This window comes from Tauraco erythrolophus, chromosome 15, assembly GCF_009769465.1.
Source record: "Tauraco erythrolophus isolate bTauEry1 chromosome 15, bTauEry1.pri, whole genome shotgun sequence".
NCBI lineage: Eukaryota > Metazoa > Chordata > Aves > Musophagiformes > Musophagidae > Tauraco > Tauraco erythrolophus.
In genome coordinates this window covers 23,112,981-23,134,541 of record NC_141479.1, presented here as the reverse complement: position 1 = coordinate 23,134,541, position 21,561 = coordinate 23,112,981, and the positions used below count along the sequence as shown (strand labels likewise).

General features: G+C 49.4%; 1 protein-coding gene across 1 annotated transcript; it reads right to left on the bottom strand.

The window, feature by feature from the left end:
• Positions 1 to 10,837: 10,837 nt before the first annotated feature.
• TAT (tyrosine aminotransferase) lies at positions 10,838 to 18,007 on the bottom strand. The gene is given in 18 exon segments (XM_086621042.1): positions 10,838 to 10,981; positions 12,094 to 12,192; positions 13,186 to 13,269; positions 13,708 to 13,727; positions 13,730 to 13,744; positions 13,747 to 13,834; positions 14,743 to 14,822; positions 14,825 to 14,858; positions 14,860 to 14,895; positions 15,273 to 15,315; positions 15,831 to 15,979; positions 16,135 to 16,194; positions 16,196 to 16,263; positions 16,266 to 16,293; positions 16,638 to 16,705; positions 17,492 to 17,596; positions 17,774 to 17,950; positions 17,953 to 18,007. Coding segments are annotated over 18 exon segments (1,353 nt in total).
• Positions 18,008 to 21,561: the final 3,554 nt, after the last annotated feature.

The window sequence follows — 21,561 nt, the reverse complement described above, 5'->3', positions numbered from 1 at the left end:
TCACGTACTCGCGCTCTTGCCTTCATGCCAGGCTCTCATATACACCTGTCCTCAGCTCTTACCTATACCTGTGCCCACTCCCTCCTGTCCTTTCATTTGTGTAAGTCCCAGCTCTAAGGCTCTGCGCTGCCCGCCTTACTTTGACCAGCCTTAAGCTAGAAAACTCCACCCTGTCCTGAGCAGGAAGCATGGGAATGGCAGTTTTCTTGCAGGGGCACAATATGACTGAACACTGCTAGTAAAGAGAAGGCCAAGAAATTCGTGAAGGAGATGAGTCCCATCGCAAGGCCCAAAGAGACTTCTCTCTGTAAAAGGAGGAACAGGGATGTCTGTGGAGTCTCAAGCAAAGGACAAACAGGAACCATTGTTGCAAGGTAGACCAGTTTGCCCACCAGGTGTGCAGAGACAGGACATCTTTGCCTACCATTGCTCTGGCTGCTTGCCATGTTGTCAGCAGATGCCAGATTCACAGGAAGCCTTTTGACTCTTTCTGTTCGTGCCTTGCTTGAGTTAAGCATTTGGGGGCTGGGAAAGAAAATTGTGTGAAAGGAAAAGCTGTGAAACGAGCAGCTGGACTTGGCCTGTTAATGATTCACAAGGGTGCTGGAGCTGCAATGGGGCTGTGCCGGGTAAGGTAGTGAAGTAGGGCAGCGCTTGGCTCAAGAGAAAACGCATGGTATTCGCAACCATGCAGAGACAATTGCTTTGGATCATTCCTTTTCCAGGTCTCAGTTTCTGTCACGCCATCTGGGAGGTGTAGACCTTCTCTTGATGGTGTACCCTGTCCCAGAGATCTTACTGAGCTGCTCTGAGGGCAAGTGGAGTATATGAGACAGCAGAAGCAAAAAAATCTGGGCAACACTGGTCCTTCCAGCAAGAAGGACAATGGGGCAGGTCATGTTCCCTTTCACTTGCTGCATTGCAATACAGATGGTCAAGCCCTGGTAACCCTGGGCTGGGAAACAAGGTGAGAAGCTGGCAGTCGTCCACATAGGGCCCTACAGAGAGAACCATGCAATGTTCTGTGCAAGCTGGATTTCAACCATGTGTTCCTATTCCCCGCAATGACACCATTTGTAGAAAGAATTTGCCGTATGTCATTAAGTGTTACAAAAACGGTTTATAAGGTCACGCCACTTGGGGCTCTTCCTGAAGCCTTATTCCTCTCTGACCAACAGTTGCATGAACAGAGGTATCAAACTCCTGTTCCACCTGTATGTAGCTTGTTCAAATCATGCTGGTCCTTTGGCACCAATATTCAGGCTTCATCACAGCACTGAACACTGCTGTACAGTCCTCTAGTCAAAGAGCCGAGCAGATTTTTTCAGTTGCACAGATCCCAAGTTCTAACTACATGGCTGAGCTTTCCAGAAGGCAGCCACTGTGGCATGAGCAGTTGCACAGAGAAGGAGAATATACTCTTCTTTGGAGACGAGGCTTGGGAGGGCACACTGTTCTGGCACACGCATTTCCTGAGACCTGCACATTGTGTGGAAAGTGAAGGAGGAATCCGCTGGCTTCTGAACAACCGACATCATTCTCATGTCTGACTCATAAGCTTTACGAAGCAAAGCAGAAGCATGCAGCAGTCAGCCCCATATCACCTGGCCTCGTGCACCTTTCTTCCATCTCACATGATGACTGATCACATTTCTGCTTTCTATCCTCCTTCCATGATTAAAAGTGTTTTCTGGGGACTTGGAGACTAGTGAGCCCTGTGAACTGCCGATGCAGCCAGACTTTCCATTTCTTATCCCCTGATGAAGCAATGAGTGCTGAGCTCCCCAGCACACATACACAGACCCAGCGCAGCAGCAACAGGAGTAGGCTGAGGAGTAATGTCAGAGGTATGGACCAGAGGTAACTCCTCAGTGCTGACACTGGAGAAGACTCCCTCCCTGAGGGCATGTCTTTGATAGTTTGATGAGAGAAACAGGCATACCTAGAGGCAGTGGAACCTGCTCAGCTGAAAGGTTTGACCGATCCCATACCTTATGTTCTGCCATCATCAAGAGCAGATGCCCAGGGAAGAGGAAGAGAACAAGCAGCACGCTTCCTCCCTAGGTGCTCTCTTGGCCTGCAGCGGGCTCTGGAGTACACGATTCACCTCTCCAAATGTAGGTGTCCAAAATAAGCTAATGAGCGATGCCTAGGAGTTTCTGTTTCTTTCTTTTGGCTGTGACAAGAGTAGGGGGGATGTTTGTGAGTAGAAATCTGCACTGAAGCAGTCTAAAATCATGCTGCATGTTGGGAGAACTGCTTCCCCTGTTTTGAACCTGGCATATCAAAACTATATTTGGTACTACACCTATTTTTTTTTAATCAAGAGAGACAATGAGTATTTCTCCCTATTCACAATCTTTAAGATATAGGGATTTTAGCATCTGCTTTTATACGCCCTGTGAAACACAACTCATGTTATACCAGGTTGATATCTCAAGCAGCTCACAGGAATCACGCTGCAGAAGTCTCTGTCTCTTTCCACTGATTGCAAAAGGAGCCCACATGACTAAGTCAGAGGAGAAATATTAACCTGGAGCCATCTGTCACATGCAAGATAGATCACAATCCTATGCAACATACAAGAGGACTCAGATTAATGAAAGGCCTTCATATCTTCTGAAACCTTCTCCCCTCTTCTGCAGTACATCAACTCGTCTGTCTCGTGAGCCCTGCCTTTGCGAGCATCCGCCTTTGGAGACAGCAGTGTTTACTCACTGACAGGATTCCAGCCGGAAATGACAGGGGTATTCTTTTCTACAATTTGAAGGGAATTTTGCTATCTTGCAACTTCCTGTGTGGCTCAGATCACAACTTTGACCTTAGAAAAGCATCTAGACTCTCAAACACAATGACTGATATGCCACCTCTTTTTCTTGCCTTCCTGGCAGAAAAGCAGATTTAGGAGACTACAAGTCTCTCTCATGTGTTCATTAATATTTATTTAGAGGGATCAGTTAGTTCCTGGTGTCACAATACACCTGGAAGAGGTGTGTGATGGGATGGCTCACATCTCCTACATGCCAAAGGTATGACGTAGGGGAGCTGCCATAAGAGTCAATGGGGTGACTATGCACTGGTGAATCCTTGCTGTAGAAAGAGATCTCCCTTTCAAAGCAGAGGGAGTCTAGGCGTTTTCTAGCTGGCATCACTAAAGGTGTACAGGAAATATGGAGGTTCACAGCTCTGCAAGATTAGAACATGACAGAAAGCTACAATGTGGCTACTCACACAAGAGCCCTGCACAATGTCTTGTACTGATCACTGGATTTTGATTACTGCTGCATTTTTGGATTTGGAAATGCACAGGGAAACCCTGCTTATTGCAGAAAAGAAACTTGACAGTAATCTTAAAAAAAAAAAAAAAGAGAAGTCTATACGTCAATTGCTCGTCACTTTCAAAGTGATGAAGGCAACAGAGCAGAACTCTGGCTTTTGGAAAGAGCTTTTTTTTTTTTTTCCAGGGATGCTGTATACAGTCACTCTGGTTGCTTTAGAAATCATCATTCACACAGGATGGAAAGGAACCACAGCAGTTAGGTAAGGACCAGGATGCATAGGAGCAGAGCTGCAATGCCTATGATAAATGCCAGACACAGCAAGTTCCTTCTGAGCCAGAGCAGAACTTGCCCCATGTAGCTTCCAGAACAAGGAAAGATGAGATAAATGACTGATACAATGTCCTATATGAGACATTTCTCCAAGGGCAGGCTGGTGTGCTCCTGCACCCATGTTGCTATGGCCTTTCCCTTGTGTTTGAGATAAGTTTTAAAGTTATATTTTGATTTAGAAGCAGGTTGAGATAAAGACACTTGACTGAATTGGCACTGGAGGACCCAAAGTTGCAGTAGGAAAGAGTAAGGATGGTGGCTGACTCCCCCTCTTCTCCACCCTGCTCGCAGTTGCAGTATCTCTGTAAATAGTTCTTTTGTAAAAGAACTAAGTTACCCTTACAAGCAAGGAACTTTTCTGTTGTCATTCAGCAAATGCTTTATGAAACACACTGGAGCAGAGAGATTGGTAAGATCAGCAGCAAAGAAGAGAACATGATTAACACATAAAGCCAATAGCTAGAAACTGCAAATTTGCAAAACACATGTTATAGATAAACTGGGTAACTGAATTTCCATGTGAAAACCAAACCTGAGGTTAGAAACAGGTTAAAACTATTCTTCAGATGAAGAAACTATTTTGTCCACTTTCACTGTGGGAAAGGAGGCAAAATAAACCCAACTAAAAAACCCAGTGGAGCCTAGACCATCAAAGCAAATGAAAATGTTTGTTTCCTGAGTGTCCCTGCACAAAATGAAGTGGCAGAAAGATAAAAATACAATCATTTAAAAAAAAAACAAAAACAACCAAGCAGGAGAAGTAGTCATTTTTGCCTCTGTTAAAGACAGCGTTTATATATCACTCTGGAGATGGTACAGCTTTCCAAATTAAAGAGCTCTTTGTGCACATATTGTTTAATGTCTTTATCAATGATGTGCACAGTAGAACATAGTGCACTCTCGACAAGTTCGCGAACAATAGAGGGTTGCCTTCCCCTGTCTTCAGGGAGACTGCATTGGAATACTAGGTCCAGTAAAAGACAAACATTGGTTTAGTGGAGTGAGCCCAGAAGAGGCCACAAAACTGGTCAGGGGTAGGCACACAAGATGCGCAAGGAGAGGCTGAGGAGGTGGGAGCTGTTAGCTGGGAGAAGACAAAAGGAAGGCCTTATTGCTGTTTAACACTACCTAACAGGAAGGCACAGAGAGGCTGGAGCCAGACACTTCTCAGATGTGCATGGGCACAGAATGAGAGACAACGCAAGAAAATTTTTCATGAGAGGGGTCAAACCCAGGAACAGGAGACCACAGAGGCTGTAGGACTTCCATTCTTGGAGATATTAAAACTCAGCTGGACAAGGACCCTGCTTTAATCTACCCTGTTGTAAACAGGAGGTTGGACCATAAAGCTCCAGAGGTCCCTTTCAACCAAAATTACTGGATGATTCCATGGTGATTTCAGATGGCAGTAGCAAGACTTGAGTGAAATGGATCTTGCCTTAGAGAGATGCATCCAAAAAGGACAGCTGGACAGCTTGGGAAAGGAACAAAACACTGCAAAACATGTATGCAGACCTGAGGACTCCAGTACGCAGTGAAGACAAATGAGCTATAGACAAAGCCATCAGGAAGCAGAGAATGATAAGTGGTAGGCAGCAGGAAGGTAATAATGAAACATGCGCCATGTCCAGGCAACAGAGCATAGTTTTTACCTGAACCATTTTGCCCCAGTTCTGTAGAAAGAAAAGATAGAAAATAGAACAAATGTATGTTGTTATTGAGAATGTAACAGTTTGGTCTGGCAGAAGACATTTATATAGATCACAAGCCATTGGCAAGTATCATGAAATCACCATTGCTGAGTGCAAACAATTATTCCACTTGTTCCAGACTACAGAGTTGAACATGAAGATACATTATAATCCAGGAAAGTTACAAGCGTTATCCACATGCTAATATTTGTGCTCCTCACTTCACCTGACCTTTGATTCTCTCGACATAATTTAAACCGATCCAGTTTGTGTTCACATGATTGGAAGTTATTGTCCACGACTCTCTTCTAGAAGATGATGACTGCTTGCCAAAAGAATTTTAAAACAGTGTCACTTCTTATTAGCTCACTGATTCAGCGAACAAATCTCCCCATCATATCAGGAACAATTCATTCTTATTGTTAGTAGTAATGTTTGTTTTCCAGTACCTACCTGAAAAGTTGAAAGTCTTCCATAATCACAGTCTTTCACTGTATTTAACATTCTAATACCATGGAGATCTGTGTATGTAATCACATAGGGCCAATAAGAACCCATTCCATCTTGCTTTCTTCTAAGTTTCTCTACAAAGAAGATTTTCAGACAAGTAATTCTGGGGTTTTTTTACCCTCATCATTACTTACTTGTCACAAGACTTTTAGTTCTGTTTCTACTCTTGCATGCCCTCAGATACACATGCTCCATTCATGATTGCCAATCTATGGCAGTCTAAGATTTTCCCACTCTACAACCTATATCAGGAATTGTAGTTCCTCTGTTTTACTGCTGATTCCTTGCATTAGTAAACAAACATCTTCACCATATCTATCTGACATTATTTCATTTCCCGGCTGGTCTCCAATATCACCTATCTTTCCACTACTTAAGTTAATATTTCTATTTTCTTGTTACTACCAACCTGTCTACTAACTGATTTTATTTTCATTTATCTGTCTTTTCATTTTCTTAAGGAATGACATAAAAAGGTATTCTACCATGGCTGAACAAGTAAGACAGCTCTGCCCTAGAGCTGTCTGTTCAATAGCGGGAAGCAGGGATCCGTAACCCAGGAAGAACCTTACTGGACCATGTTCCCGTGTCTTACAAAATAATGCAACAGCAACACACTCATTTATTGGCTTCATAGCACTCTAATTCAAGTGGTGGGGGAATGGGAAAATGGTAAAACAGGAGAGAGAGAAAGAAGCTTATATAAGCAAGGCTTTAAGAATGAGGTCTTGTAATACTTTACCAACACATTACAGAAAAGAGAAAAATAGTAAGAAAAAAATTATTTATTCAGCTTTTGAATTCATTTCTCTGGTCAGCTTCTGCCTTCTTTACATACATAGGCAGTCTAAAACCAGAAATCAGCACATGCACTGAAGCTTCAAGTAGAACAGCTAGTTAGAGTTGGGAGGAACAACAGCAATAAGCAGAGCTGAAGCATGCGTAGTCCACACAATGCACTAGAGTGCAGAAGACCCCATGTTAGCACCAACTGCTTCTGTCAGGCACCCAGGAAATCATTCAGTCCTATTGACAGCACCTGTTTGCTCTGGCAAGGCTTTAGGGAACACTGACCCAAGTCAAATAAGCTAATAGAAGACCAATACATGAAAAAGCAAAGAGCTCATATAGGTCTGGGCTCCCAGGTCTGTGAAAGAGCCATGCCAGACAGCCAAACCATGAGGAAGATCCAGGGCTTCTGCCCCTCAGAAGGCTTCCCTAGCGCTGGGATCCCAGGCTGAAGACCAATACAGAAGATATAACCCAATCTTGTTCTGACCAGTTGTTAAGCTTAGCTAGCCAGCTTTCAGGTGCCTTACAGCTACTGGAACCCTGCTGAGGCTGTCTTTTGTGGCCGTCCTGTCAATTGCAAGCCTTTGCCCATGCTGAGCCTCCTGCTCCTCTAGAGCTCCTCTACCTCTCACAGTCTGGTTTGCAAAATCCCTCCCAGTCACCTGCAGAATGTATTGTCTCCCAGTCCACTGCTGCTCCTCCTCTTTACATCCACAGTCTCCTTCCTGGCCAACCTCTCCTGTGAAACCTATCTGTGCCTCCCTGTGCCATGCACCAAGTATTTCCTCCCTCCCGCCTCGTGGGTAACACTGCCGGAGCAGGTCAGCTCCTCTGGCCTCTGACAGGCCTTCACAGCCTGCAAAAAGGAGGCTACATGAAACCCTCATGTGCAAAGGAGCTTTGCGTGGACACCTTCCCCTGGGGTCCCCCTCCCCCTCCCACACAATGCTGGAGCCTCAACTGAGCGCTGGGGCAGCCTGGGCACTGGTCTGCCAGGGCCTCCCCACTCATCCTCAGACTGCCTCCCTGCCACCGTCCCGAGTCCAGCTGAGGGCAGATCGTATCCTCCCACCGCAGGCATACAGCGTGGCTGCATGCTGGTGAAGAGCAGGCTGGGTCAGATAGGCTCTCGTGGCTAAGGGCCATCGCCCCATAGCAGGAAGACGGGACTGTCAAGGCTGCAGCCCCGTTGAGAGCAGCCAGAGCTGCTGGAAGAGAGAGCAGGCAAAGCCAGGGCCAGGGCTGTATCCAGGCTACTGAGGCACTTGGGAAAGATGATGGACTCACTGCTTGCAGGTGTGATTTGACCCAACCCACCCACAATGCCACAACTTGCTCTGCTGGATGGGGCCCTGCTGTCAGCCCTTTAGGAAGCTGAGAATTTATGCATTTCACCTTTATTTGCCCATAAGCTGAGAAGATCCTTCTTTTCCCAAGGACAGCACTAGGCATGCAGTTGCCTTATCACCTAGGTCCTCATGTCTAGGGTAGGTCACCCTCCTCCTAAATAGGGCCAGTAGTCTATATGGTGCAGAGAAGAGCAGAAGCACACTGTAAGTCTGCTCAAGGGTATACAGCTAGCAGTGCTCCCCAGCTAAGGCAGGGAGGATGGCTATGGGTCAGCCATAAAGGCACTGAGGGAATCCTACGAGACCACTACAGACCTTGTCTGAGCATCCACGGAAGAGCAGCTCCAGACCTGTGCCTTGGCTTCTTCCTCAGTCTCAGTGCTGAAGAGGCTTTCTTTGACACAAAGCACCTCCAAACACCATCTTAGGCTAGTTTGCATAGCTGGCAGGGTGCTCTAGGCTGCACCCACACTGTGACACAAGCATTTGTAAGTATAATGCCTGAAAAATGATACTAGTATGTTTGTGGTTTAATGCTGGTTTGCTATGGCAGCAGGAAAAACCTAGGTGTGGTCAAAACGCAGTGTTATGTTTACAAAAGATTGTAATAGAGGATGTAGCCTTGAGAAATCTAAGTGTCTTGAGACTTATGAGATAGATATATTTATATGACCCACGTTTCTGGCTGTCTCAAGTCCCTGGCCAAATGCTGCTAGGCTAAGAAAAAGAATGGTGTTAATCTTTGCAGAATATTTGCATGTTAACAGACATCTCTGAGGTGACTCTGAAAGGAGGGAGTCCATGAAGGGAAGAGTGGTCTGAAAGGAGCAGCTTCATCTAAAAACAGGAACTGGTCATTAGTAATGGGAATTAAAGCCACAGAATTTGGCTTTAATGTGTCTTCTCCAAGACACATGAGAAGAGTTCAATCAGACAGATGAAACTTGACAGCTGTAGTAGATGCAAGACCGCATGCAGCAATGTCATGCTGAAAGGTCTCCTGGCCAACAGGACCCCTCACATACCATCATTACTGTAATTATCAATGTTTGTCTTAAGCAGCTCAGGTTATTTGGCTCTACCATTCATCCCTAGCCCCAGCTTCTCTCCTCTTTTGTTCTGGATTGCTTTCTTTGAAGGTAAAGGAGGGTAGCAAAGTCACTCAGCTGATGCGTCAGTGACCTTTTCATACACGCTGTCTTTCTTATATAGGTACCATCCCCTTTAATGAGTACATTTTTTTGTCCTGGGTAAGGGAGGGGGAGGAATGAGATGTCCACCGAAACCTGGCAGGAGGTTCTGGCAGTGTGCAATCTAGAGCTAGCTGACTTTTCCTGTCACTGAGGAGGCAGGGTTGACCTGTGGATCCCAATTTTGCAGGAGGACAGGTGAACAGAGCTACAGGTGACAACATGAGGCACTCCACAAGTAGCCCCTCTGTCAGTTCCAGACACGGCTTCCTGAGCAGGTCACCAGAACAGGTGGTCCGGTGGTCACTACTGCCCTCTTTGCCCGCACAGGAACTCCTCTTGTTTCCATTGAATGAACAGACAACAGGCCACCAGTTCCTTATTACTTCATGGAGCTGACGTATTCAGCAATCATGCTTGTGATAGGACAAGGGGTAATGGTTTTAAAATAGAGGGAGGTAGATTCAGGTTGGATATTAGGAAAAAGTTTTTTACCATGAGAGTTGTAGAACACTGGAACAGGTGCCCAGAGGGGTGGTGGATGCTCCATCCCTGGAGACGTTCAAGGCCAGGTTGGATGAGGCCCTGAGCAACCTGATCTAGTTGGAATATCCCTGTTCCTTGCAGGGGGGTGGACGAGATGACCTTTGAAGGTCCCTTCCAGCCCTAACCATTCTATGATTCTATGATTTATGATTCTATGATTCTGTGAATCAGTGACCGCAGCACTGCTGGCATGGCACGAACACCCTGGACGGTACAAAGTGTTTCACAGGCTACCACTCCATCCATCACCACCTGCAGCAGGAAACACCGGCTGCCCCCGCCTTGAACACTGGGCACTGGCAGCCAGCACTGCAGCTCGGTGGGGGCTGCGGGTGGTGAAGGGGCTCTGAGGGCCGGCGGCAAGTGTGCGTGCAGGGCTTGTTCTGTACAGAGGATCCCAGCTGCCGCAGCGAGCTGAGCATCAGCAGAGCAGAGCACCAGTCCCCCGGTGCCAGGCTTGCAGGCACGTCCTGCCCCTGGGGCCCAGTGAGCTCCTGTGAGGGTCTAGGGCCCTTGCACCACCTGCTGCTGGCTAGGCGCCTGGGGCAGCCACCCGCAGTGCAGAGCCAGTCTCGGGGCATGCAGAACCATGGCTGAGCAAGGCCACCGACAAAGTGAACAGCCAGCCCTGGTGCAAAGGGAGCACAGTGCGGAGACTGGCACATCAGAACATTTATTAGTAAAAAAAGTCACAATAACTTACTCCCTTTGTCACACAAAGGGCTCAGTATAAGAGCTCTGGCCTCCTAAGGTAACACAGCTAAGTGAGAGGTGGGTACTTTTCTCTCGCCTTCTGTCCCCGAGAGAAGGCAGCCAGCACAGGAGCTGGGCGCAGGGCCTGGCACAGGAGCAGCCGTGTGCCACTGCCTGCAGCTGGTTTGCAGGCAGCACAGACCAACGCAGGGTGCAAACGCAGTGTAGAGACCACAGGCACTGGATGCCAGAGGGTGTGCAAGCTGCAGTGGAGGAGGAGAGAGAAGTGGCTGCTTCTTCCTGTAGTGCTGAGGGGTCTGTGGAGCACAAAGTGAAGCAGCGGACAGTGGCTGCTTGCGGGCAGCGGGATGTGTGGCTGGCAGAAAGCAGCCCTGCCTGCCTGGCTGCTGCCTCACACAAGGTCTAGCCTGGCAGAGGCATGTGGCCAGCTGTGGCTACTTGTCACACTCCAGATCCTGAGTCCCCTCAGCACCCTGGTAGTGCATCTCACAGAACTCCTGAATGCGACTGCAGGCCTCCAAGATCATCTCCTCAGGCACAGTGATAACCACACGGAAGAAGTTTGGGTACTCAAAGCACTGAAACGAGAAAGGATCATAGAATCATAGAATGGTTAGGGTTGGAAGGGACCTTAAAGATCATCTAGTTCCAACTCCCCTGCCATGGGCAGGGAAACCCTCCACTACACCAGGTTGCCCAAAGCCTCATCCAACCTGGCCTTGAACACTTCCAGGGATGAGGCATCCACAACTTCTCTGGGGAACCTGTTCCACTGCCTCACCACCCTCAATGTAAAAAATTTCTTCTTCCTTATATCTAATCTAAATCTCCCCTCCTTCAGTTTAAATCCATTTCCCCTTGTCCTATCACTACACACCCTTGCAAAAAGTCCCTCTCCAGCTTTCCTTTAGGCCCCCTTTAGGCACTGGATGGAGCTGGCAGATTACCTACAATAGTGCTGTAGTTTCAGGGTGCTGCCCTGGGGCCACGTGCTGTGTCAGCAAGTGAAAACTGTCAGTGTAGGACAGACTGGAGGACAGCAAGACTGGGCTTTTGCTCCCTTAAGACTGTTCTGTTCCAAACAAATCTCCCGTCTCCATCTGTGTAGACATGATGCTGTGAGGGTGACAGGACAAAGGACTCCATCTACTACATAGGACCCAGGGAATGGGCTGAAAGCAGCTAGAGAAGGAGAGGGCTGGAGAGTATCCAAGGCCCCGTCTGTATTCAATGCTGCAAGTGGGGCTGGAAGTAGATGGGCACAGGGCACACATTATCAGCCTGTAGTCCATCCCTGTGCTTACAAGAGTGGAGGACTGGAAACAGGGTGAAGAAAGGAACATGGGTGATACCAGTCCCACACCTCTGAAGGGAGCGGGTACAGCAAGGAGGTGTGGGAGTACACAGGGTTCAGGGGATACAGCTCTGCCGGTTTGCGCTGTAGCAAGCCTAGAGCTGGGAAGATCCTGGCAGTCTGACTGAGGGCTGTTAATGAGCCAGAGACTGCCAGTCCCCATCCCTACACACTGCACCTGGAGCTCACAGCTAGCACGTACAAACCATTACAGACCATGGACACTGCACACACAACTCACAACCTGTCCCCAGAGTTCAGGGCTGCAAACCCCTGTTGCTTCTCTCTCCATGCTTTGGCCCCACAGCTCCCTGGGGCTCTCAGTGTTAGGCTCACCGTGGCTGGTAAGCAGAACACAGACTGCTCCGAGATGAGTCGCTCAGTGAACTCCACATCATTTTCAAACTCAGGGAAATGCTCCATTTCAATCTCAACCTGCAGCAGAGGGATGTAACATGGCAACCATGGGCACCAAAACTATCTGCAGTGTCCCTGCTTACCCACGTGGCCCAAAAACTTCCCAGTCAAGTGCAGCTGTCCGCCCTCAATTTTTCTCACGATTTGGGCTGATTGGAATGTAAGACACAAATAGAAACATATAAAGGAAAACTGGGGCTTCTTTAAGAAGTATTCATTAGCTACCTGAAGCTGGAATTTCAGTTAAGGACATTTTTAGTAAAAGCTGACGGCAAAGATAGAGTAACCAATTAGAAGTGAAAAGGCATAAATAAGATATTGAAAAAGAGTTGGGAGAGAACTCTAGTCAATATGCATTAATAATTCTGTCATGCAAGAATCCATATGGTAAGAAAAGACAAACTGAAAAAAAAGAAAAAAGATAACAAGGTCTAGAACACCATGAAAAAAATAAATCCTTGCAGGATGATATGATTGATAAAGTGACATAGAAGTGCTGAAATGTTTCATAAATTTCTGTTCTGTATTTGTAAAGAATGAGGCTGTCCCTTTATCCCACAAGGACAGTAGTATCCTGGCCATGAAAAGTTAAAAAAAGTTATGGAAAAAGGCTAAAAAAGAGACAACAGCATAGGCAAAAGACAGACATGCTAGTAGGGAGAAGGCTACATTTCCAACAGGAGGTATGGTAGTCTGACTTGTGGTGTAGGGCCTTCCCATTGCCAGCAGGCTTCAAATCCAGGTAAAGCAATGTTGTAGTGCAAAGTACAAGTCATTGAGTTCTACGCAGGAGCAAGCGGGTGAAATGTACCAGGCTCTGCTATGTGAGAAGTGCACAACATGTTCTGGCCTTCTAAAGTGACGAAGGGATCACACACAGAGCAATGTGAAAATGCATGGTAGTGGGCACTTGGTGCCAACCACCAATCTGAAACCATTGACAAGGACTGGCAAGAAGACCTAGAGTGAGTGCAGCTAATCTGGAAATGGCATGTCACTCTCCTCGCTTACCATAAGGTACATGGCTCCGGCAGGACGAACAGGCTGGAGGCCAGGGATAGCTGATAAGGCAGTATAACAAAGGTCAGCATTGGACTGAAAAGCAGAAAGGAGAAATTTCAAAACAGGATAAATTCCAGGAAGCAGCTCAGCAAATGAAAGCCAAGCTCTGGACCAGGACTATAAACAGGTTTGCCTACTGCAAATAAAGGGACAACAAATGCAAACAGCATGGGTGATCATGGCCTTGAGCACAGCAGGTGTGACTGAGTTGAGCTCAGCGAGTCAGTGCCAAACATCCCATCCCTCGGATCACCAGTTTCCAGCTGCAGGACTGGGCTGCCTGAAACTTATCACAACCAGTATTTCTTCCCCAGTTACCATGTCCCCTGCTGGAATTGGATTTGTTGGGCTTTCCTAGTCACAGACAGAACTGCACCTTGAAGCAGGGTGGGGAGGATGATGAGCTAGAGAGAGGTGACTCCCTCCAAACAATCCATGAACAAACTGTGCTGACCAGTTACAGCTTGTTACCTTGAGAATGCTGAGGGTGTGTGGTAGAACTCAGGGGTGTTCGGTGCAAGATACGTTCCAGTGCTCCTTGGACAATTGTACAGGGCCCTAGGATCCTTTGACTCAGTCTTACAAGGCCATCCCTGATCTGAAAAAACATGGTGGTATTTGCAGCTCAGATTGTGCTTCTCTGAAGGAAAGGGACAGCTCCAAGGCCTACTCTCTGTGTTTCTACAGCTGTTCAGAACCCTCTCTTCAGCGAGCAGTACAGAGTACTAAACAACATTTGCTTGACTAAATGCGAGGTATTTGCAGACTATTTACAGTGCCATTCTCTCTTCCTCAGTTGCAGATTGTAATGCCAACAGAGACAACCTGTGGAGCTTCCCAGTCTGACTCAAACCAGGCTGCAGTATAGGTACTACAAATAAAGCCAGAGCTGTTCCAAATGCCACTTTGCAATTCCCTTAGGTTCGGGCCCACAATCCACACTTTCAAAGCCAGCTAGGGACAACCAACATTAGCTCTTCTGCTTATACAGTTGGTCCTTTCTTCTCTCTCTTCCTCTGCAGAAAGCCCTCTAGATGGAACGATCACTGCAGCTGATAGTTGTTCTTGTAAATAGATAAAGCAGTGGCAGCACCTGCAAGGTGGTTTGTACTTAACTTTTATGAGAAACCATATAAGAGCACATAGAGACCGCACATGGACTCCACATGCTGGATAAGCCATGCAAAGCCTTCAGCGCACACTGGAGCTGTTTCGGAAGAGAAGGAATTAGAAGCACACAAAAAGGACAAGGTATATATGAAGGAGCAGCAGAGACAAGGAGTGTGTTGAAGTGCAGATGTGGGTAGAAGGCCATGCATGGGAGCAGATGGAGCAAGGAAGGGACATGAAAAGCCTAGAGGTGCAGAGAAGCATGGAAGCAATTGGCTGACACCCATCTGAGAGCAAGAGAGCAGTACATCCCTGCATCAGTTAAAGCCCTGGTGATCCACACACTGAAGCCACCGCAGATCTGTTGCTGTGACAGTGACACTCAGCAGTTCTCACCTCATTACCAAAGATGTCTCTCCTGTCATGAATCAGGATCCAGCCCATCCGCCAGCCAGGGACTAGCCACCGCTTTGCAAGCCACCACAGGACAAGATTGGCACATTGGTGCTGAGAGGTTGCAATGGGTTCATATTTGCAGTCAGCAAATACCTATGACAGGAGACTGTGTTAGGGCTGTCCCTGCCTCTTACTGTGAGAGCTGGGCGGGGACGGCGGGTGCATGAGGCACAAGAAGGGAGGCAGGCAAGTGATGGGAAATTGATGGTGAAAGCTCCCATCTTCAAGGTATGAACATGGTAAGTGCAGTCATGTGAAAGTGAGCCATTTGGGAAGGGGGAAAGAAGCCGACATGAGGTACTCTTAGGACCACACACCAGAGCACTGGGAGCTCCAGGCATGGACTCAGGCGTAGTATAGGGTAGCAGAGCTGTTGCTCACCTCTGGAGAACTGGCTGCCGTGGCCAAAAGGCAAGTACATCAGAAGGGCAGGCAGCATGGGGGTGCAAAGGACTGCAACTGACACTCACCATGTCACCGTAGATCTCATCAGCAAGGATGGGCACGCACTGTCTTGATGCCGCTGTGAGAGAGAGGGCATTGAGCCTGGCCACACTGCATCCTCCATGGAAGCAGACTCGCCCTGTGCTGCAGGGCCGAGCAGGGCTCTGAGGGCAGCTCTGTCCCAGGGCAGAGGGTCCCCATCTTCCTCCTACAGACTGTTCATTCAGACAGCCCAAGCATTGGAGCTCCGTGCTCTGGCTGAGCCTAGCTCTGCTCTCACCCATGGGGCAGCCAGCCCAGCCCTCCCACTGACAGGCTGGGCATCAGGAAGGGTAGGGCTCCCTGTGAACACACTCCCTCTGTGGAGCCAGAGTGGAGAAACAGGTAGTCCAAGCCACACAGAGCATTTGAGGAAGAGCAAGACACATGCTCGGCATGTTCCTGCCCCAGTTAAGGCAACACCTTCATGCCGAGCCAGCCCTGCTTGCTGAGCTGGAGTCAGTCGTGAGCAGAGAAGCAAAGCTCTGGGCTGTGGTGCTGCAGTGACCAAGACATGGGCAATGTGGGCAGACACCAGACTGCACCCACTGCTCACCTGCGAGAATCTTCTGGAGTGGCTCTTGCTGAATACAGAGCCACAGGGGTTTGACGGGTTGTTCACAATGAGGCAAGCAGTCTTCTCGTCCACCAGAGACTCCAAGTGCTTCAGATCAATTTCCCAGGCCTTCTCTGGCTAGTGAAGTGAAGGGGAAGTGACAGCTGAGGAACTAGACTTGCCACAGGGGAGGTGTGAAAGGGTGCCCAGGTCACCCTCACCAGCTCTCCAGGCAGAGCATTTCTGGGAGGCAGAACTGTCAGGGCTGCCCCTTTCAGCCTTTCACTGCTTACCAAGAGGTTGTAGAGTTTAACCTCAATCCCCATAGACAATGCCAGAGTCTTGTAGAGGGAAGAAGCCGGGCCGTGGCACCAGGATGTTCTGGCCCGGGTTGGCCAGCACCGCCAAGGCAAGCTCTATGCCTGGCTGCAGCCGCTTGTCAGGATGACGTCCTGCAAAGAGCACAGGGTCAGCAGGAAGCACAGTCACTCTGAAGTGCCCCCAGCCATGTAGGAGTGACATGATGCCCAAGCTCCACCAGGGGAGAGCTCTTCACTCAAAAAGATAAATCCAGAGCCTTACTGAAAGCAAGAAACCTCCAACAGCTGGAAGGTCAGCCTCCTTCTGAGAAGGGTGGAGGAGAAGGGCTCAGGGCAGAGGACCAGAGCAGCGGGCGGCCACTGCGGGACATGGCCGCAGGCTGGAGCGGAGGGACAAGGCTGGGCAGGGCCCCGCATGGTGCGGACACAGCACCCTCCTGCACCGCAGCGGGAGTACCGCAGTCGGGCACCAGTACCTGGGCCTCCAGCGGCGCCTCCGGGCAGCTGTAGTACGCGGCCACTGCTTCCCGGCAGGACTGGTAGCCTGGGGAAAGAGAAGACGAACATGAAGAGATGCTTTTACAGACCATTTCCTTTTTCTCACCAGCGCACACCTCACGGCTGCCACGCAGCAGCCGGGGACGCCCACGGTAGCGACAACGCCCCAGGCGCAGAGGCTGCGTGCCTCAGATCCAGCGGCACACAGCCCTGGGGCCGGCCACGAGCAGGGATGGACCCCCCGGCAGGGCGGCAGGCTCCAGCCCCAGCATGTCCTGGGCACGGAGCTGACAGGAGCAGGGTGGAGGCAGCCACGGAGCTGCTCTGACCCAGCAGGAAGCCGAGTGCTGTTCCATGGCCTTCGCTGTTCAGTGCTGGCACAGGGACAGCCCCCACCACCACATGGAGTGACCTGCGTGGCAGGCATGATCCGTGCTACGTGCATGCTTTTTGCACTGTCTGCAAACAAGGCTCCTGTTGTCAGCAAAGTCAAGGAACCCAAGGGCAACCCTGGTCTAGGCAGATCAGAAAGGAACTTGGCTGCAACCCATGGCAAGGGGACACAGTCCTGAGCCCTTCCAGTGCCTAAAACCCTGCTCTAATGGCTGGGGGAGCAAATAGCTTCTGTTGGAGGCTCCAAGCCTCAAACAGATCATGCAGGGAAGAGCACTCAGGTGCATCTGAGGGGTACACGTGTGCTCATGGGACTGCTGGTGAGGGCAGCTGCAGGGCACTACTAGAAAGATATCCGTGGGCTCCATACACCTGCTGTGGTGTAGGAGCTGGCACATGCCTTCATTCTGCTCTCACAGGAGGAGCTTTGTCAACTTACCAACAGCTGGAGCATAACCGTTGTAACGTCCTGAGTCCAAAACCTCCTTAACAGCCAGTGTGACCTCATCATTTGTGGGAAGGTTTCCAAAGACCGTCGGGTCTCCTTTTCGAAGATTGAAAATAGTAAAGTTCTCACTGATACGTGATGAGCTCAGAGCTGTGTGGTTGTCTGGCCTATCCCCAGGTGTCCGCACAAGCTTTGTGCTTCAGAGCCCTGCAATCTGCCAGCCACACAGTCAACCCCACTGCCCAGAGGCTTCAGCCACAGAACTACGCTCACCTAAGGACAAGGAGATCATAGCTTTCTTTGGGTTGGGCTCCACCTTCATGCTGTCTACGATGGCTCGGACAGGATTGAAAGTCTTCTTTGACATTTCAGAAGCCCTGACAGCCCATCTTGGCTTCCGGCCCTTCACCTTCCCCAGCGATATGCTGTTCCCATTGGTCTTGAGATGACATCCAACACAGGGGCATGATCTCCATGGCCATTCACTTGGATGAGGTACGAGTCCATCCTGAGAGCTGTCAGTGTGAAGCGGATTTCCTGGGTTTAGTTAACATATGACTACCAAGGGATCTGCCCATTTGATGTCACAGCCCACGATTTTCCAAAAGTGAAATTTCTGAAAGCTGTAGACCCTACCTACTGCCTATGGACAACTCAGCAGCAGCAAGTAGGGATGTGTTTGGGGCCAGGATGGAGTGGAAATCCCACACATAAGAGAGCACAATGCAGTGGAAAGGACAAAGGCACTTGTCTGTGCTAGCTGCACCACTGCCTAGCATGGACTTGCTGTGGTGAGGAGGAGTAGGCCCCGCTAAAGCCAGCGGCCAAGAGTTTGCAGCATGTTCTAGTTACTGCTTGACTGCATATTCAATATTCCACAGACAGAAGGACCAGGTCACCCCCCTCCTCCTCCCTAGCTATCAACTTGCACACCTTAAGCTGCAGACACCAGGATCAGTCCACTACGTGTGTTCACGTCCAGAATGTCCCTCCAGTCTGCAGACAGAAATACAGCACTTTTAAAACGAAATCTCAGCTGCCAAAAAGGTAGTTCCGGTCCAATGTTATCAGGATGCACTGAGCAGTGGCAAGGTATAGGTTACATACACTTGCCTCTGTCAGCCCCAGAGACCCTAGATCAAAAGGCAGTGCACAGAAAATGGAGCAAGACTGGTGGAGCCAAGAGGGAAATCAGGGAGGTGGCACTGTCCCAGGCAAAGCGACTGCAGTCCTGCACAAGACTGGGTAACAAGCAAGGCACAGCAGAGGAATAACTTTCTTCTAGGCCCCAAAACTCGTATATAAGTGACTTAGACACCCCAGCATGTACACCCAAAGTACAAGCCAGACTCAGCCAACAAAAGTCTTACTTATGAACTGCAGCTGCCTCAAGGCTTTCCACCTGCAGAAGGTTAGGGACAGGACATGGGGCCGGCAGAGACCTCCTCCCACCAAGCCCATTCTTGCTGATACTGGCACACTATCTTGTAATCCTGCCCTAAACTGCTTATGCTCTGTACCGTCCTATTTCTCTGCTCCACTGAAAGGCAATTAAGGAAACAGTGGCCCTTTCCTGATGGTAGTTACTTGGGCACCATGCTCATAGGTATGCACAACACAGCTACCCCTTTGTTCCTGCAGAGGCTGAGTTGGAAAGGTTGTAGCATTGCCTAGTTCAGACAGGATTTGCCATCTGAACAAACTTCCCACTGCTCCAGTCAAGCTTGCACCTAGAGATGCCCCTTGCTGCTGCAGTAATCTGCCAGCAGTGTCTCATTAGCCTGTTTTCTACCAAAAGAAAGGCAGCGGAAGAAACATGCAGCAGGGCTGCATAAAAACTGAGCAGTGAAATGAGCCATATATCTCAATTCAACCGCAGGGCTCAGTCACAAGTGAAGAGTGCAAAGTCTATCCCAGCAGACCCTTTGCACCATTTGTGATGTGGCTCTCATGCAAAGCAGAGCTGCAGACACAGGCACAATGGATGCCTCCAGTCTCGGTAGCCAGGGAAGATCTCCCCACTTCTGAAAGAAGCATGGTAGTAGAGCAGAGTACTTTACCTTCTACAGCGCAGAGAGGGAGACACCAACAAGCTTGGGGTCCAGTCCCTACTTTTTCACCCAGGACAAATCCCCTTCAGAAGAAATTCCTGCAAATTCTTGCCCATGAAATAAGCCCCAAAACAGGGCGTTGAGACTGAATCGTTTAGCCATTGGCTCACAGAGAGGGCTGCTCTCCCCACCCAAAAATGCCCTCTCCTCCCCATTGCAACTGCTCACTTCAAACACCCGGAACATGCCTGCACATTAACTCTTTCTGGGGGGCAGCCTACAGAGGGGTGCAGTTGGGTTTCCTGGAGGCTCTGGCCTGCCACCTTTTTGCACCACTTCCTTCAGTCCTCAAGGACTGCCAAGGGCAAATCTGCACAGCCTCCAGGTATTCCAGCCCTAGCACCTGCTAACGCACCAAGAGTTGACTGATGGACCTCAAAGCCTGTGGAAGGCATCAGTCTGTCCTGACCTCAAAGGCTCTGGGGTCCCAATGCAGCAGCTGAGAAAGGACAGTTTGTGGCATCATTACAATCAGGAGACATCTTCCTCCATAGGCTGAAGGGAGGGAGGCACTACCCTAGCCAGGGTCTTGGAGGCACCAGGACCTGAAGGGTTAAAGGAAGCTCAAGTTGTCATGGGTTTGGTTTTTTTTTCTTTTTTCTTTTTTCTTTTTTCTTTTTTTTTTAGTCACTGCAGAGACCAAACAAACTCATGATTTTGGCAGCTAACAAAATGATGCAATTCCCTCTCTGGTAGTACTGCAAAGCACAGCTGACAGCATTCCCAGAAGGCCCCTTTTTTGCTAAATGATGCGAAATCTATGCCTTCCTGTCCCTTGACTCCTGCAGGCCTGGGATAAATAGGAGAGGCATTTGCACCCTCCCTGTCCTCCAAGGGCTGCTCCAAGTCTTCCCTTGCTGCCTTGGCAGCAAATGGCCAGAGATCAAAGGGTTGCTCAGGGACAAGTGGGATCCTGCTAATCTTGCAAACAGACTGCTGACACCTTCGTTGCAGAGGCCAGTGGTCGCTGTGATTTTTGCCTGTTACACCCACTCCTGCGTGGGAGGAGGAAGGACAACTTGCGCTCAACCCACGCTCACTGCACCACCATCAATGTGCTGCACCTCCCCAGGCGCAAGCAGTGGCCCCTTCCTTGGGCTTTGGGGCTGGGGTGGTGCTGCTGGGGAGCCATGACCTGCTGGTGTGACCACAGTGCTGCAATGGGCATTGCCAGGGCCATGGCGGGGCCAGGGGCGCAGGGGCTGGAGGGAGGCTGGCAGGTGGTGGGGTGCAGCCAACGTCCCCAGCCCCAGACTGACTGTCAGGCCTCCCAAGCAGCCACCCCCTGGGCGATTTGGACAAGGAATAGCATCTTTCAAAAACACTTCACAGAGACACATCTTGTATTGAAGCTGCGTGGACTCTCTTCTGCTGAGAGCGGCACAGTTCCAGACTATTTTCTCTCTTCTTTTTTACTAAAGCCTGGCATGAGTGACCTTCAGAAGTCCATGCGGGCTCTCTCCAAGCACCTATGGGTAATTTTCTCACTTTCCCCAGCTGGCTCCATCTCTTGTCATGCTGCAGCCCTGCCAGTGTGGCATTGGGAGGCCTCAAGGACGATGCTGCATGTTCTGCCTAGCAGCAACCCTGAAGCTGACGCAACCAGAGCTCTACCTGTAATACTGCTCATAGCAGTGGGGTTCAGGAGAGGGCATGGTGGAAGCTGGCTGCCAAGAGGGGAAAAAATGTGGCTCTGGAGGTGAAGGTAGACCCAGTTACATAAAGCTGAGAACCTGGCCAGATGCAGGGGGAGGACAGTGGTGTACAATGGGGTCAGTAAGTTTCTCCTGCTATTACTATGCCTTTCTCTTGTCTCTGGACGACTCCAGTCCTTCTCTGGATGCTCTCACATGGGGTCTGCAGCCCCCTAGCACCTTCTGGTGCACAGAGCCTCCTAAGGCCGAAGCTTGCGCACACAGCTCAGCACTTCACATTCTACAAATATGGCCA